This window comes from Myiozetetes cayanensis, unplaced genomic scaffold (assembly GCF_022539395.1).
Source record: "Myiozetetes cayanensis isolate MyiCay16 unplaced genomic scaffold, myiCay2020 scf1106, whole genome shotgun sequence".
Taxonomy (NCBI): domain Eukaryota; kingdom Metazoa; phylum Chordata; class Aves; order Passeriformes; family Tyrannidae; genus Myiozetetes; species Myiozetetes cayanensis.
This window is the reverse complement of record NW_026086723.1, coordinates 38-12,895: the sequence shown is the minus strand read 5'-3', so window position 1 is coordinate 12,895 and position 12,858 is coordinate 38. Positions and strand designations below refer to the sequence as shown.

The 12,858-nt window shown below is 58.2% G+C and overlaps 1 protein-coding gene and 7 non-coding genes across 8 annotated transcripts; all 8 read right to left on the bottom strand.

Annotated features, from left to right (window-relative positions):
- Nucleotides 1-787: 787 nt before the first annotated feature.
- Nucleotides 788-978, bottom strand: LOC126635136 (U2 spliceosomal RNA). The gene has a single exon (XR_007627535.1). It is a non-coding gene; the product is annotated as a U2 spliceosomal RNA (small nuclear RNA).
- A 2,471-nt stretch (nucleotides 979-3,449) lies between these two features.
- LOC126635140 (small nucleolar RNA SNORD31) lies at nucleotides 3,450-3,517 on the bottom strand. Its single transcript, XR_007627539.1, has one exon. It is a non-coding gene; the product is annotated as a small nucleolar RNA SNORD31 (small nucleolar RNA).
- A 1,301-nt stretch (nucleotides 3,518-4,818) lies between these two features.
- Nucleotides 4,819-4,945, bottom strand: LOC126635141 (small nucleolar RNA SNORD22). Its single transcript, XR_007627540.1, has one exon. It is a non-coding gene; the product is annotated as a small nucleolar RNA SNORD22 (small nucleolar RNA).
- Nucleotides 4,946-5,483: 538 nt separating this feature from the next.
- On the bottom strand, nucleotides 5,484-5,610 carry LOC126635142 (small nucleolar RNA SNORD22). The gene has a single exon (XR_007627541.1). It is a non-coding gene; the product is annotated as a small nucleolar RNA SNORD22 (small nucleolar RNA).
- Nucleotides 5,611-6,206: 596 nt separating this feature from the next.
- On the bottom strand, nucleotides 6,207-6,327 carry LOC126635138 (small nucleolar RNA SNORD22). The gene has a single exon (XR_007627537.1). It is a non-coding gene; the product is annotated as a small nucleolar RNA SNORD22 (small nucleolar RNA).
- A 570-nt stretch (nucleotides 6,328-6,897) lies between these two features.
- LOC126635137 (small nucleolar RNA SNORD22) lies at nucleotides 6,898-7,024 on the bottom strand. Its single transcript, XR_007627536.1, has one exon. It is a non-coding gene; the product is annotated as a small nucleolar RNA SNORD22 (small nucleolar RNA).
- Nucleotides 7,025-9,049: 2,025 nt separating this feature from the next.
- Nucleotides 9,050-9,123, bottom strand: LOC126635139 (small nucleolar RNA SNORD26). The gene has a single exon (XR_007627538.1). It is a non-coding gene; the product is annotated as a small nucleolar RNA SNORD26 (small nucleolar RNA).
- Nucleotides 9,124-10,963: 1,840 nt separating this feature from the next.
- On the bottom strand, nucleotides 10,964-12,174 carry LOC126635134 (40S ribosomal protein S30; the record flags this gene model as incomplete). The annotated part of the gene is made up of 3 exons (XM_050306079.1): nucleotides 10,964-11,124; nucleotides 11,874-11,929; nucleotides 12,015-12,174. Coding segments are annotated over 3 exons (342 nt in total), but the record flags the coding sequence as incomplete, so codon positions are not given.
- Nucleotides 12,175-12,858: the final 684 nt, after the last annotated feature.

Genomic DNA, 12,858 nt, shown 5'->3' with positions numbered 1-12,858 from the left:
CGGTTTATCTGGATGGATTTACACACGGATTTACGCACCCCCCCGAGTCTCTGGAGCAGCAGCAAAAAGTCCATAAAACCCCCCCAAAGAAACATCTGGCGAATCCACTCGTCCCCTGCCTTCGCTGTCCCTCCCCGAGGACACCACGGGTGACATCCCTGTGTCTTCCACGCGGGACAGACGGTGTGGGGGAGGGGGTTGTTGGATTGTTGGTCCTGGTTCCACCCCTCACCCAGTTTATCCCAGTTCGTTTGGCTCGTTAATGGGGCGATTGTCAGGCACGGGTGGGGCAGAGGTGGCCGGCACAGAAGTGACAATACCCAGAATTTCAGGGTTGTTGCCATCACCCAGTTTGGATTCCCGGATCGTTTGTTTTCCTGGAATATTTTATTTCTCTCATTCCTGGATCCCCCCCCCCCCAAAAAAAAAAATGAAAGGCCCGTTCTCCCACGTCAGCGGGATGGATTTGCCTTTATCCCCTTCCAGCAGGAGGGGAAAAAGCTTGGATTGGGCAGATCCTCACTCTACGTTTGAAGGTCCCAGCAGCTCCATCCTTTCGGTCTTTCCGGGGGCCGGAATATGGGAGTGGAGGTTGCCTGCGACTACAAACTCTTAAAACATCTGAAATGCATCAAATGCATCAACCAGATCAAAAATACAGAAGACATTTAAAGTGGGAGCGGGCAGGGAAGGCGCTGAGGGGTTGACAGGGGTCAATAAAAAACATTAAGTTTATATAAAATTTGGGGGATTTAATCTGTTTTTAACCATGAAAATGTCCCCGCGGAGGGGGTGCACCGTTCCCGGAGGCACTGCAATACCGGGACGATGCGCGGAGCGGAGGGAGCAAGCTCCGGGTCCAACTCCCGCGCCCAAAAATCCGTTTAATATAAAGTCCTCTCATCGAGGACGTATCAGATATTAAACTGATAAGAACAGATACTACACTTGATCTTAGCCAAAAGGCCGAGAAGCGATAACTCTCACATCCCACACGGCCCCAACCGGCCCCTCAAAGCCCCCCATGGACCTCACGGTGACCCCCGCGCGGCCCTCACGCCCTTTTCAACCCCCTTGCAAATTTTTGCCCCGTCAGTTCGCACCTCCCTCCCTCATTTCGCGCATCCCATTCCCAAAATCCACGAGATACCCCCCAAAATAACGCTCCCATCGTGCCCTTCGCGTCCTTCTCTGATCTAATTTGCATGACCACGCCCACCCCAATCCATGGGTTCCCGGGAGCGATCTCAAAGCGCGGGAGAGCCGGGAAGGGGCTCCGGGAGAAGTGGGAAAGGGCTCCGGAGCGATTCCCGAAGGAATGACCCCACTTTGGGGCCCTTCCCGAAGGAATGACCCCACGGGACACATAGGAACAATTCCCAAAGGAATGACCCCACGGGACACATTGGAGGAATTCCCAAAGGAATGACCCCACGGGACACATTGGAAGAATTCCCAAAGGAACGACCCCACGGGACACATTGGAGCCATTCCCAAAGGAATGACCCCACAGGACACATTGGAAGAATTCCCAAAGGAACGACCCCCTGGGACACATCGGAGAAATTCCCAAAGGAATGACCCCACAGGACACAATGGAAGAATTCCCGAAGGAATGATCCCACAGGACACATTGGAAGAATTCCCAAAGGAATGACCCCCTTGGACACAATGGAAGAATTCCCAAAGGAATGACCCCACGGGACACAGTGGAAGAATTCCCAAAGGAATGACCCCACAGGACACAATGGAAGAATTCCCGAAGGAATGATCCCACGGGACACATTGGAAGAATTCCCAAAGGAATGACCCCCTGGAAAAAGGGACCCCAGGGATGGATGCAATTCCTCTCCCTGAGGGCTCCCCCATTCCTGTCTCCCTGCACGCCACTCGTGGGAAGGAGGGAAAGAATCAGGAATAAAGACGAGATCTGGGAAGGGCTGGAAAAGGTGTTTTGGGATTTATTTCACTTCCTGTCCCCCTGCTCTGATTCCAACGGGGGATAAATCCAATTCACACCCCCGAGTTCGGTCTGTTCTTCCCAAAATCCCCCAGGGATCCCTCCCTGTCCTTTTCCCAACTCGAGGGGAATTTTTCCTGGGATTCCTGGTGGGGGGGTGGTTCTGTGGCAGGATTGGGACAGGCAGGATCCTTGGGATCCGTGGGATCCAACAGGGCTAAGTGCCAGGGGCACAACAAACCCTCTGGGAAAGTCCAGGTTGGGGGGAATTTTTCCATGGAAAGGGGTGGAATCAACACCCCAGAGGGGGTTAATTCCAGGATGTCCCAGGATGAGGAATTATCCCCCCACCCCCAACCCCGAGGTTCTTCCCAACCCCTTCAAAATCAGCACAAAATCCTTGGATTTTATAAAAATAGAGATTTTTATTTTATTCAGGTCGATGGAGCAGCAGATCCACGAGGAGCTGTGGGAAGAATTGAGGTGGGGGGTTAAGTGGGAACCCCAAAACCCCCAATGGGACCCCCTCTTAAACCCTATTCCCCCCCCCGAAACCCCCAAAATCCCACCCAGGGACCCCCAAACCCCTTTCCTAAATCCCCACCCACTTAGGATTCCCCTTAAAACTCCTTCCCTAACTCAGGACCTTCTTCCAACCCCCAGAAAATCCTAAAATCCCCCAAGGATTCCCAAAAACTCCTAAATGCCCTTCCCCAAAACCAGGACCACCTTCCCCTTTCTCACCCACCCAGAGACCCTCAAACCCCCTCAGGGCCCCCAAAACCCCTGGGCCCCCAGAGCCTCAGGGAGAACCACTCAGTCCTGATCCCCCAAACCCCCTCAGGGCCCCCAAAACCCCCTGGGCCCCCAGAGCCTCAGGGAGAACCACTCAGTCCTGATCCCCCAAAACCCCTCAGAGCCCCCCAAAAACCCCCTGGGACCCCCAGAGCCTCAGGGAGAACCACTCAGTCCTGATCCCCCAAACCCCCTCAGGGCCACCCAAACCCCCTCAGAGCCCCTCAAAACCCCCTGGGACAACCTCCGGAGCCTCAGGAGAACCACTCAGTCCTGACCTAGCCCCCAAGCCCCCTCCAGGGACCCCCACAAACCCCCTGGGACCCCCAGAGCCTCAGGGAGAACCACTCAGCTGACCTGACCCCCAACCCCTCATGGCCCCCAAACCCCCCTGGGCCCCAGGCCCAAGCCTCAGGACCCCCAAAACCCCCCTCAGGGCCCCCAAACCCCCCAGAGCCTCAGGAGAACCACTCAGCCCTGACCTGACCCCCCCAAACCCCCTCATGGCCCCCCAAACCCCCCTGGGCCCCCAGAGACCCTCAGAACCCCTCAGGGCCCCCAAAACTCCCCAGACCCCCTCAGGATCCCCTCTAAAGCCCCCCGGGACCCCCCCAGAGCCTCAGGGAGAACCACTCAGTCCTGATCCCCCCAAAACCCCTCAGAGCCCCCCAAAAACCCCCCCTGGGACCCCCCCAGAGCCTCAGGGAGAACCACTCAGTCACGGGGCTCAGTCTGGGGCGGTATCGCCTCATCCTCGGCACGGGGGGGACCCCAAAACCCCCCCTGCACCCCCCAAAAACCCCTCTGAGAGCACCCCCCCAGACTCACCTGAGCCCCTCCTGGGGGTCTCCCCGGTACCTGTGGGACAGCAGAGGGGGGAGGGGTCTCAGGGGGGTCTCCTCTGCCCTCAGACCCCTCTCGGTGTCCCCCCCTCCCCAATTTTTCAGGTGTTCGGGTGTTTTCAGGGGGTGGGGTCAAAGTGAGCTAGTGACGTCATCACCAAAATCGGGGAGCCCTCTTTCCCACCCGGGTGACGTCATCAGGATGATGACATCATCCTTACAAGCCACGCCCCCTTAATTTACATACCTTGTCCCTGAGGGTCCCTGAAGTCACCTGGGGGGGAGAAGAGACACAAATTGGGGGGGTCAGGGGGGTCCTCTGGGAATTTTGGGGACCCCAAAAAAGGAGGGGAAGGGCTCCCCAGCCCGGGTCAGGCCAAGTGTCCTCAGCAGCAGCCTCAGCCGAACGAGATTCATGAGGTCATCACCCCCGGGGGGGCACAAAACACCCCCAGGACCCCCCAAAGAACCACTCCAGGACCCCCAAACACAACCCCCTGGTGGGGGGGGGGAATTGTTACCCCAAAATCATGATGGGACCCCCCCCAAAACCACCCCAGGGTCCTCCAAACCCCTGTAGGGGACTCCTGAGGGGTCACCCCCACCCATGAGACCCCCACCAAAGCCACCTCTGAGGGTCACCCCACCCACGAGACACCCCCAAAGCCACCTCTGAGGGGTCACCCCACTCATGAGACCCCAAGCCACCTCTGAGGGTCACCCCCACCCATGAGACCCCCCAAAGCCACCTCTGAGGGGTCACCCCACCCATGAGACCCCACCCAAAGCCACCTCTGAGGAGTCACCCCCACCCATGAGACCCCCACCCAAAGCCACCTCTGAGGGGTCACCCCCACCCATGAGACCCCCCCCAAAGCCACCTCTGAGGGGTCACCCCCACCCATGGGACCCCCAAAGCCACCTCTGAGGAGTCACCCCCACCCATGGGACCCCCCCAATGACCCCTGTGGGGGGGTCATAACCCCAGAACCCACCCCAGAGGGTAAGAGTCACCCCCAAAACCCCCCACCCGAGACCCCTAAAGTGGGACCACCCTCACTGACCTCGAATCCTGCCCCAAAAATGGGGTCATGACCCCCCAAAACCCCCCCTTGGTGGGGGTGGGATCAGCACTGGAATGAACCTGCAAAGGGAACAAAGGGAGGGTCAGGTGGGCCCTCAACACCCCAAAATCCCTAAAGGACCCCCAGGAGCCCCCGGCCCCCTCAGACCGTCCCCACGGGACTGGCTCTCCTCGTGCCCCCCCCAGGAGCACCAGTGGGTTCCACCTTGGCAGGTCCTGGGCCCGCTGGGGGGGTCAGACATGGGGGGGTTTTCCTCATGGGGGGCCGGGACCCTCCCCAAAAACTGACCCAAAAGGTCCTGAAACCCACCCAAGGGACTCCCCACCCCAAAAATTGACCCCCAGGATCCTAAAACCCAATCATGGGATCCCCTACCCCAAAAATCGACCCCCAGGATCCTGAAAACCAATCATGGGATCCCCTACCCCAAAAATCAACCCCCAGGATCCTGAAACCCACCCATGGGACCCTCCTAAAATCCTGAACCCCACCCAGGGGACCCCCAAACTCCCCAGGGGGTTTCTAAGCCCTTGGAGACCCCTCAGCTCACCCTCAGACATCCAGAACCCCACCCCAAAAACCCACCCAGGGACCTCCAAAATTTCTCGCTGGGGGGGTTAAACCCCCACCCAGGACCCCCAAAACCCACCTGTGGGAGGGTTCATGACCCCTGAGGGACCCCCTAAAATCCACCCATGGAAGGAGGGGAGGGGCCAGCACTGGAATGAACCTGCAAAGGGAACAAAGGGGGGGTCAGGTGTGCCCCCAACACCCCAAAATCCCTCCCAGGAGCCCCCCCGGCCCCCTCAGACCGTCCCCACGGGACTGGCTCTCCTCGTGTCCCCCCCAGGGGCACCAGTGGGTTCCACCTTGCCAGGTCCTGGGCCCGCTGGGGGGGTCAGACATGGGGGGGTTTTCCTCATGGGGGGCCGGGATCCCCCCCCAAAACTGACCCAAAAGGTCCTGAAACCCACCCAAGGGACTCCCCACCCCAAAAACTGACCCCCAGGATCCTAAAACCCAATCATGGGATCCCCTACACCAAAAATAAACCCCCAGGATCCTAAAACCCAATCATGGGATCCCCTACCCCAAAAATCAACCCCCAGGATCCTAAAACCCAATCATGGGATCCCCTACCCCAAAAATCAACCCCCAGGATCCTGAAACCCACCCATGGGACCCTCCTAAAATCCTGAACCCCACCCAGGGGACCCCCAAACTCCCCCAGGGGGGTTTCTAAGCCCTTGGAGACCCCTCAGCTCACCCTCAGACATCCAGAACCCCACCCCAAAAACCAACCCAGGAACCCCCAAAATTTCTTGCTGGGGGGGTTAAACCCCCACCCAGGACCCCAAACCCACCTGTGGGAGGGTTCATGACCCCTGAGGGACCCCTTAAAATCCACCCATGGAAAGAGAGGAGGGGTCAGCACTGGAATGAACCTGCAAAGGGAACAAAGGGGGGGTCAGATGTGCCCCCAACATCCCAAAATCCCCCAAAATCCCCCCCAGGAGCCCCCTGGCCCCTCAGACCGTCCCACGGGACTGGCTCTCCTCGTGTCCCCCCCAGGGGCACCAGTGGGTTCCACCTTGGCAGGTCCTGGGCCCGCCGGGGGTCAGTACATGGGGTTTCCTCATGGGGGGCCGGGACCCCCCTACAGAACCCACCCATGGGAACCCCCTCCCCAAAAATCAACCCCCAGGATCCTGAAACCCACCTATGAGACCCCCCACCCCAAAAACTGACCCCTAGCATCCTAAAACCCAATCATGGGATCCCCTACCCCAAAAATCAAGCCCCAGGATCCTGAAACCCACCTATGGGACCCCCCTCCCCAAAAATCAACCCCCAGGATCCTGAACCCCACCCATGGGACCCTCCTAAAATCCTGAACCCCACCCAGGGGACCCCCCAAACTCCCCCAGGGGGGTTCTAAGTCCTTGGAGACCCCTCAACTCACCCTCAGACATCCAGAACCCACCCCAAAAACCAACCCAGGGACCCCCAGAATTTCTCGCTGGGGGGGTTAAACCCCCACCCAGGACCCCAAACTCACCTGTGGGAGGGTTCATGACCCCTGAGGGACCCCCTAAAATCCACCCATGGAAGGAGGAGGAGTCAGCACTAGAATGAACCTGCAAAGGGAACAAAGGGGGGGTCAGGTGTGCCCCCAACATCCCAAAATCCCCAGGAGCCTCCCGGAGCTCCCCGGCCCCCTCAGACCGTCCCCACGGGACTGGCTCTCTTCGTGTCCCCCCCGGGGGCACCAGTGGGTTCCACCTTGGCAGGTCCTGGGCCCGCCGGGGGGGTCAGACATGGGGGGGTTTTCCTCATGGGGGGCCGGGACCCCTCCCCAAAACCTTTGGGGGACACCCAAACTCACCTCAAAACCCCCCCCAGGGACCCTTCAAACCATCAAAGGACCCCAAAACCCACCCAAGGACCCCAATAACTCCCCACGGGAGAATTTATAATCCCTGAGGGACCCTTCAAACCAACCCAAGGGGGGTGTGGGGGTCACCCTCAGTCAGGACCCCCCAAACCCACCACCAGCACCCCAAAATCCCACACCGAAGGCAATCCTTTCCACCCCAGGACCCCAAATCCAGCCATAGGACCCCCAAACCCACCCTGTTGTGTTTTTAACCCTGGGGAACCCCAAAAACCACCCCTGATTCCCCCAAACCCACCACGTTGTGTTTATAACCCCTAAGGGACCCCAAAATCCATCCCTGGGACCCCTCAAAGCCCACCACATGTGATTTACAACCCCCAAAAACTCACCTGGCCCCTCGGGGATCCCCAACTGGAACATCTGTAGGAAAGAGAAAAAAGGGGAGTCAGGGAGAGCTCAGATCCCCACAAGTTGGGGGGAGGGGGGGGTTAGGGGGGTTTTTGACCCCCTCCCCAAATCCGATCAGGGCTTTGGTAACTTGGAGCTGCCATCGGACGTGTCCTCCAGCCCGGGGTGTCATCGTTTCGGATTTGGGGGTTTGGGGGTCGGGGGGTTAGAAGGGGATTGGAGGGGGTTTGGGGGGGTTAGAAGGGGATTGGAGGGAGTTTGGGGTGGTTAGAAGGGGACTGGGGAGGGTTTGGGGGGTTAGAAGGGGATTGGAGGGGGTTTGGGGGGTTAGAAGGGATTGGAGGAGTTTGTGGGGTTAGAAGGGGATTGGAGAGAGTTTGGGGGGTTAGAAGGGGATTGGAGGGGTTTTGGGGTGGTTAGAAAGGAATTGGAGGGGTTTTGGGGAAGTTAGAAGAGGATTGGAGGGGTTTTGGGGGCTAGAATGGGATTGGAGGGGTTTTGGGGTGGTTAGAAGGGGATTGGAGGGCTTTGGAAAGGTTAGAAGGGGATTGGAGGGGCTTTGGAGAGGTTAGAAGGGGACTGGGGAGGGTTTGGGGGTCTCGAGGGTTAGAAGGGAATTGGATGGAGTTTGGGGGGTTAAAAAGGGTTTGGGGGTTAGAAGGGGATTGGAGGGGTTTGGGGGGTTAGAAGGAGGATTGGAGGGGGTTGGGGAGTGTTGGAAGGGGACTGGAGAGGTTTTGGGGGGCACTGACCTCTGGAGGGTTCTCACAGTCACTCTGGGTTTGATTTACGGCTCTCCGGGGGTGACTTTGAGTCACTCTGTCCTTCAACGTTTTCGTCTCCCGCTGCCCCAGCCCTGAAAAATAAGGAACTAATTATGATCTATTACTAATTTCTGAGTAATTAGCTATTAAATAACTAATTAACCCCCCCTAAGCTGCTCTCAGTGGTCACGTGGCATCAGGGACCCTCAGCCATATGCTTGTCATTGTCACTCCTCATCGAACAGCCCAAAAAAAGGGGGAATTCAACCTAAAATTTCCACCGGGGGGGAAGGGAAATTTAGAGCTTTTTTAGCTCCTCACTGGGGAGGGAAGGGGCACAAAATTTTTAAGGTGAAAATCATAATAAAAAAGGGGCATAAAAAGGGTGCTCACCTGAACAGGGGCTGTGGGTATCCCCCGTGACGGTTCCACGGCTTAAAAATGCGAGAAAAAAACGTTAAAATGGTGTTTTGGGGACAAAGAGACCCAAATAAACCACCCCAAGGGACAAACTCTGATTCCCACGGGGGTCTAAACCCTTCCCACGTGGATCTAAACCTTCCCGCGTGGGTTTAACTCCCCCATCCAAGAGAATTTAAATTGCCCCTCGAGGGTTTTCCACCCTCTCTATGCGATTTTAACCCCCTCTTAAAGCAGTCTAAACCCCTCCCCACAAGGGTTTAATCCCCCAAAGGGGGGGCTCTAAAATTCCCCACGAGATTTAAACGAGGGTCTCACCCCCCCCTCGATGGTTTAAATCCCCCTCCGGGCTTTAAAACCCCCCCACTCGTGTCAGTGCCACTCAGAGCGTGTTCAGGAGCTTCTCCACCAGACCATCAGCAAGAGAGAGTTCAGTGGATCATCCCCGCAGCACTGCTGCCCTTTTTTTCCTCAAATCCAGCCTTTTTACACACTAAAAAGAAGGTTTAAAGCTCACCTCGCGCAAAGACGCCATCCTACAACCTCAAAACCTGAAAACAAAACAGAAAAGAAAGCGTTACAAAACGCAAATAAACTAAATATCAAGCACTAGAACCTCAGGCCGGGGCGGGACGAGCCCTCAGAGAACTTAAAACTCCTCAGCGCGTGCTCAGCACAGGTCTGTGAGAGACTCATCCCCGAGCAGCCCCCATGGCCCGGCCACCCCCTCCGAGCCCCGAGAAGCCCCCGAAAGCCCCTCGGGGAAGCGCCGGCCCCTCCAGAAGCCCCTCAGGGCGGGCGCTCTAAAATGGCGGCGCTCTGAGGCGATCGGCGCTGCCGGGCGCTCCCTCGCCCGCCCGGGGAGGGGAAAAGCGGCTGCCGAGGCCTCCTCATGCCCTCAGAGATCCCTCAGAGGCCTCTCAGAGCCCCCGAAGGGTCCGCAGGGGACCGAGCCCGGACTCACCTCCCGCGGTCCCCTCAGAGACAAAATGGCCGCGGGGGCGCCTCACGCGCCCTTAAATAGCGCGCGGGGCACGCCGGGAAGGGGGCGGGGCTTAGGGCGGAAAAGGGCGGGAAACACGAAAAGGGCGGGAAAAGGAGCGCGAGGGCGCCCCCTGGCGGGTGAGGCGTGAGGGGGAATTAGGGGGGATTTGGGGGGCGTTTTAGGGGTTAATTGGGGGGGTTTTAGGGGGGTTATTGGGGAGGTTTTGGGGGGGCACTTGGGGGTTTGGGCATCGGGACCCTTTTTCTTACCAAAGGGGGGGCGCGACGGTGACAAAACATGGGGTTGAGCTGCGTGTGCCCAAAAGAGTTCCCAACTCCTCCTCCCAAAAAACCAAGAAAAATAAGGAAATGGAGGGATTTGGCCCCAAATTGGCTTTATTTGGATCAGGAGTTGGCATCAGGGCCCTTCTTCTTGCCGAAGGTGGGTACCACGTTGACGAAGCACCGGTTGTACCGTACCCCCCCGACCCCCCAAAAAACCCCAAAACCCCTCAAAAACCACAAATTAAAGACCCCAAACCACCAAAATGAGGGGAATGAACCCAAAATTCACTTTATTTGGCTCAGGAGTTGGCGTTGGGGCCCTTCTTCTTGCCGAAGGTGGGTACCACGTTGACGAAGCGCCGGTTGTACTGCATTCCCCTGAGCCCCCCAAAAAACCCCAAAACCCCCCAAAAAACCCGAAAACCACCAAAATGAGGGGAATCAACCCAAAATTAGCTTTATTGTGCTCAGGAGTTGGCGTTGGGGCCCTTCTTCTTGCCGAAGGTGGGCACCATGTTGACGAAGCGCCGGTTGTACAACACCCCCCCGACCCCCCAAAAAAACCTTCCAAAATCCCAAAAAACCCTCCAAAACCCCAAATCAAAGACCCCCAAAAAAACCAAAAACCCAAATCAAAGACTTCAAACACCAAAATGAGGGGGATTGGCCCCAAATTGTGTTTATTGGGCTCAGGAGTTGGCGTTGGGGCCCTTCTTCTTGCCGAAGGTGGGCACGACGTTGACGAAGCGCCAGTTGTGCTGCACCCCTGACCCCCCAAAAACCCCCTCAAAAAACCCCAAAAAAACCTCCAAAACCCCAAATCAAAGACCCCCAAAAAAACCAAAAACCCAAATCAAAGACCCCAAACCACCAAAATGAGGGGAATCAACCCCAAATTGGCTTTATTATGCTCAGGAGTTGGCATTGGGGCCCTTCTTCTTGCCGAAGGTGGGCACGACGTTGACGAAGCGCCGGTTGTGCTGCACTCCCCTGAGCCCCCAAAAAACTCAAAACCACCAAAATGAGGGGAATGAACCCAAAATTGGCTTTATTTGGCTCAGGAGTTGGCGTTGGGGCCCTTCTTCTTGCCGAAGGTGGGCACCACGTTGACGAAGCGCCGGTTGTACTGCATGCGCCGCTTGGCCCGCCCCGTCTTCTTCTTCTTCTTCTCCTGCTTGGCCACCTGAGACCCCCCCCCAAAAAAAAATGGTTGGGGAGGGGGCCCAAAGGGGCACACTGTGGGGGGGGGCACTGGGATGGGCACAGGGGGTATGGGGGCACTGGGATGGCACTGGGGATGGGGCACTGGGGCACTGGGGGCACAGGGGTACTGGGCACTGGGACACAGGGGGTATGGGGGGCACTGGGATGGACACTGGGGGGCACTGGGATGGGCACTGGGATGGCACTGGGGTCACTGGGATGGGCACTGGGGTCACTGGGATGGACATGGGATGGACACCGGGATGGACACTGGGATGGACACTGAGGGGCACTGGGATGGCACTGGGGTCACTGGGATGGACACTGATGGGCACAGGGGGGCACTGGGGTCACTGGGGAGCACTGGGATGGACACTAGGGTCACTGGTGGGCACTGGGGTCACTGGGATGGACACTGGGGGTACTGGGATGAGCACTGGGCTAGGCACCAGTGGGCACAGCGGGTATGGGGGGCACTAGGATGGACACTAGGGTCACTGGTGGGCACTGGGGTCACTGGGATGGACATGGGATGGCCACTGGGATGGCACTGGGGTCACTGGGATAGGTACTGGGGTCAGTGGGATGGACATGAGATGGACACTGGGATGGCACTGGGGTCACTGGGATGGCACTGGTGGGCACTGGGATGGGCCCCAGTGGGCACTGGGGCAGGAGGGGGATGCCAGGGGGGTCCCCAAACCCCCGTGGGGTGGGTGGGGGTCTCACCTTGGGGGTCTGGCCCCTCACTTTGCCGGCGCGGGCGAGGGATCCGTGAACCTTCCCTGGGAGGGGAGAACAATTAGAGTGGGTTTGGGGGGGTCTATGTGTTAATTAGGGGGGTGTTAATTAAGGGGGGGCGTTAATTACCCCCCAGCAGGCGCGTGGAGAGCTCCAGGGTGGCCAATTCGGGGAGGGGGCTCTGCCCCAGCACCGTCCCATCCTCCAGGGGGGTCCCTTCCCAGAGCAGCAGCTGATCCTGGGGGGGCACCCCCGACAGCTCCGCCACCTTCTCCTGGGGGGGGAAACGGGGGGGTCAGCACCCCAAAAATGGGGGTCAGCACCCCAAAATGGGGGGGCAGCGCCTCCAAAATGGGGGGTCAGCACCCCCAAAAACAGAGGACTAAACCCTGAAAATGGGAGGGGCTGCACCTCAAAAAATGGGGGATCAGCAGCCCCAAAAATGGGGGGTCAGCACCCCAAAAATGGGGGGACACCCCCGACAGCTCCGCCACCTTCTCCTGGGGGGGGAAACGGGGGGGTCAGCACCCCAAAAATGGGGGGGCAGCACCCCCAAAATGGGGGATCAGCAGCCTCAAAAATGGGGGATCAGTACCCCCAAAAATGGGGGGTCAGCATCCCAAAAATGGGGGGGTAACACCCCCAAAAATGGGGGACTAAACCCTGAAAATGGGGGATCAGCACCCCCAAAAATGGGGGCAGCACCCCCAAAAATGGGGGGTCAGCACCCCAAAAATGGGGGATCAGCACCCCAAAAATGGGGGGGCAGCACCCCCAAAAACGGAGGACTAAACCCTGAAAATGGGAGGGGCTGCACCCCCAAAACGGGGGGGCTGCACCCTAAAAAACGGGGGATCAGCACCCCCAAAATGGGGGAGTCAGCACCCCAAAAATGGGGGATCAGCACCCCAAAAATGGGAGGGCAGCACCCCAAAAATGGGGGATCAGCACTCCCAAAAAATGGGGGATCAGC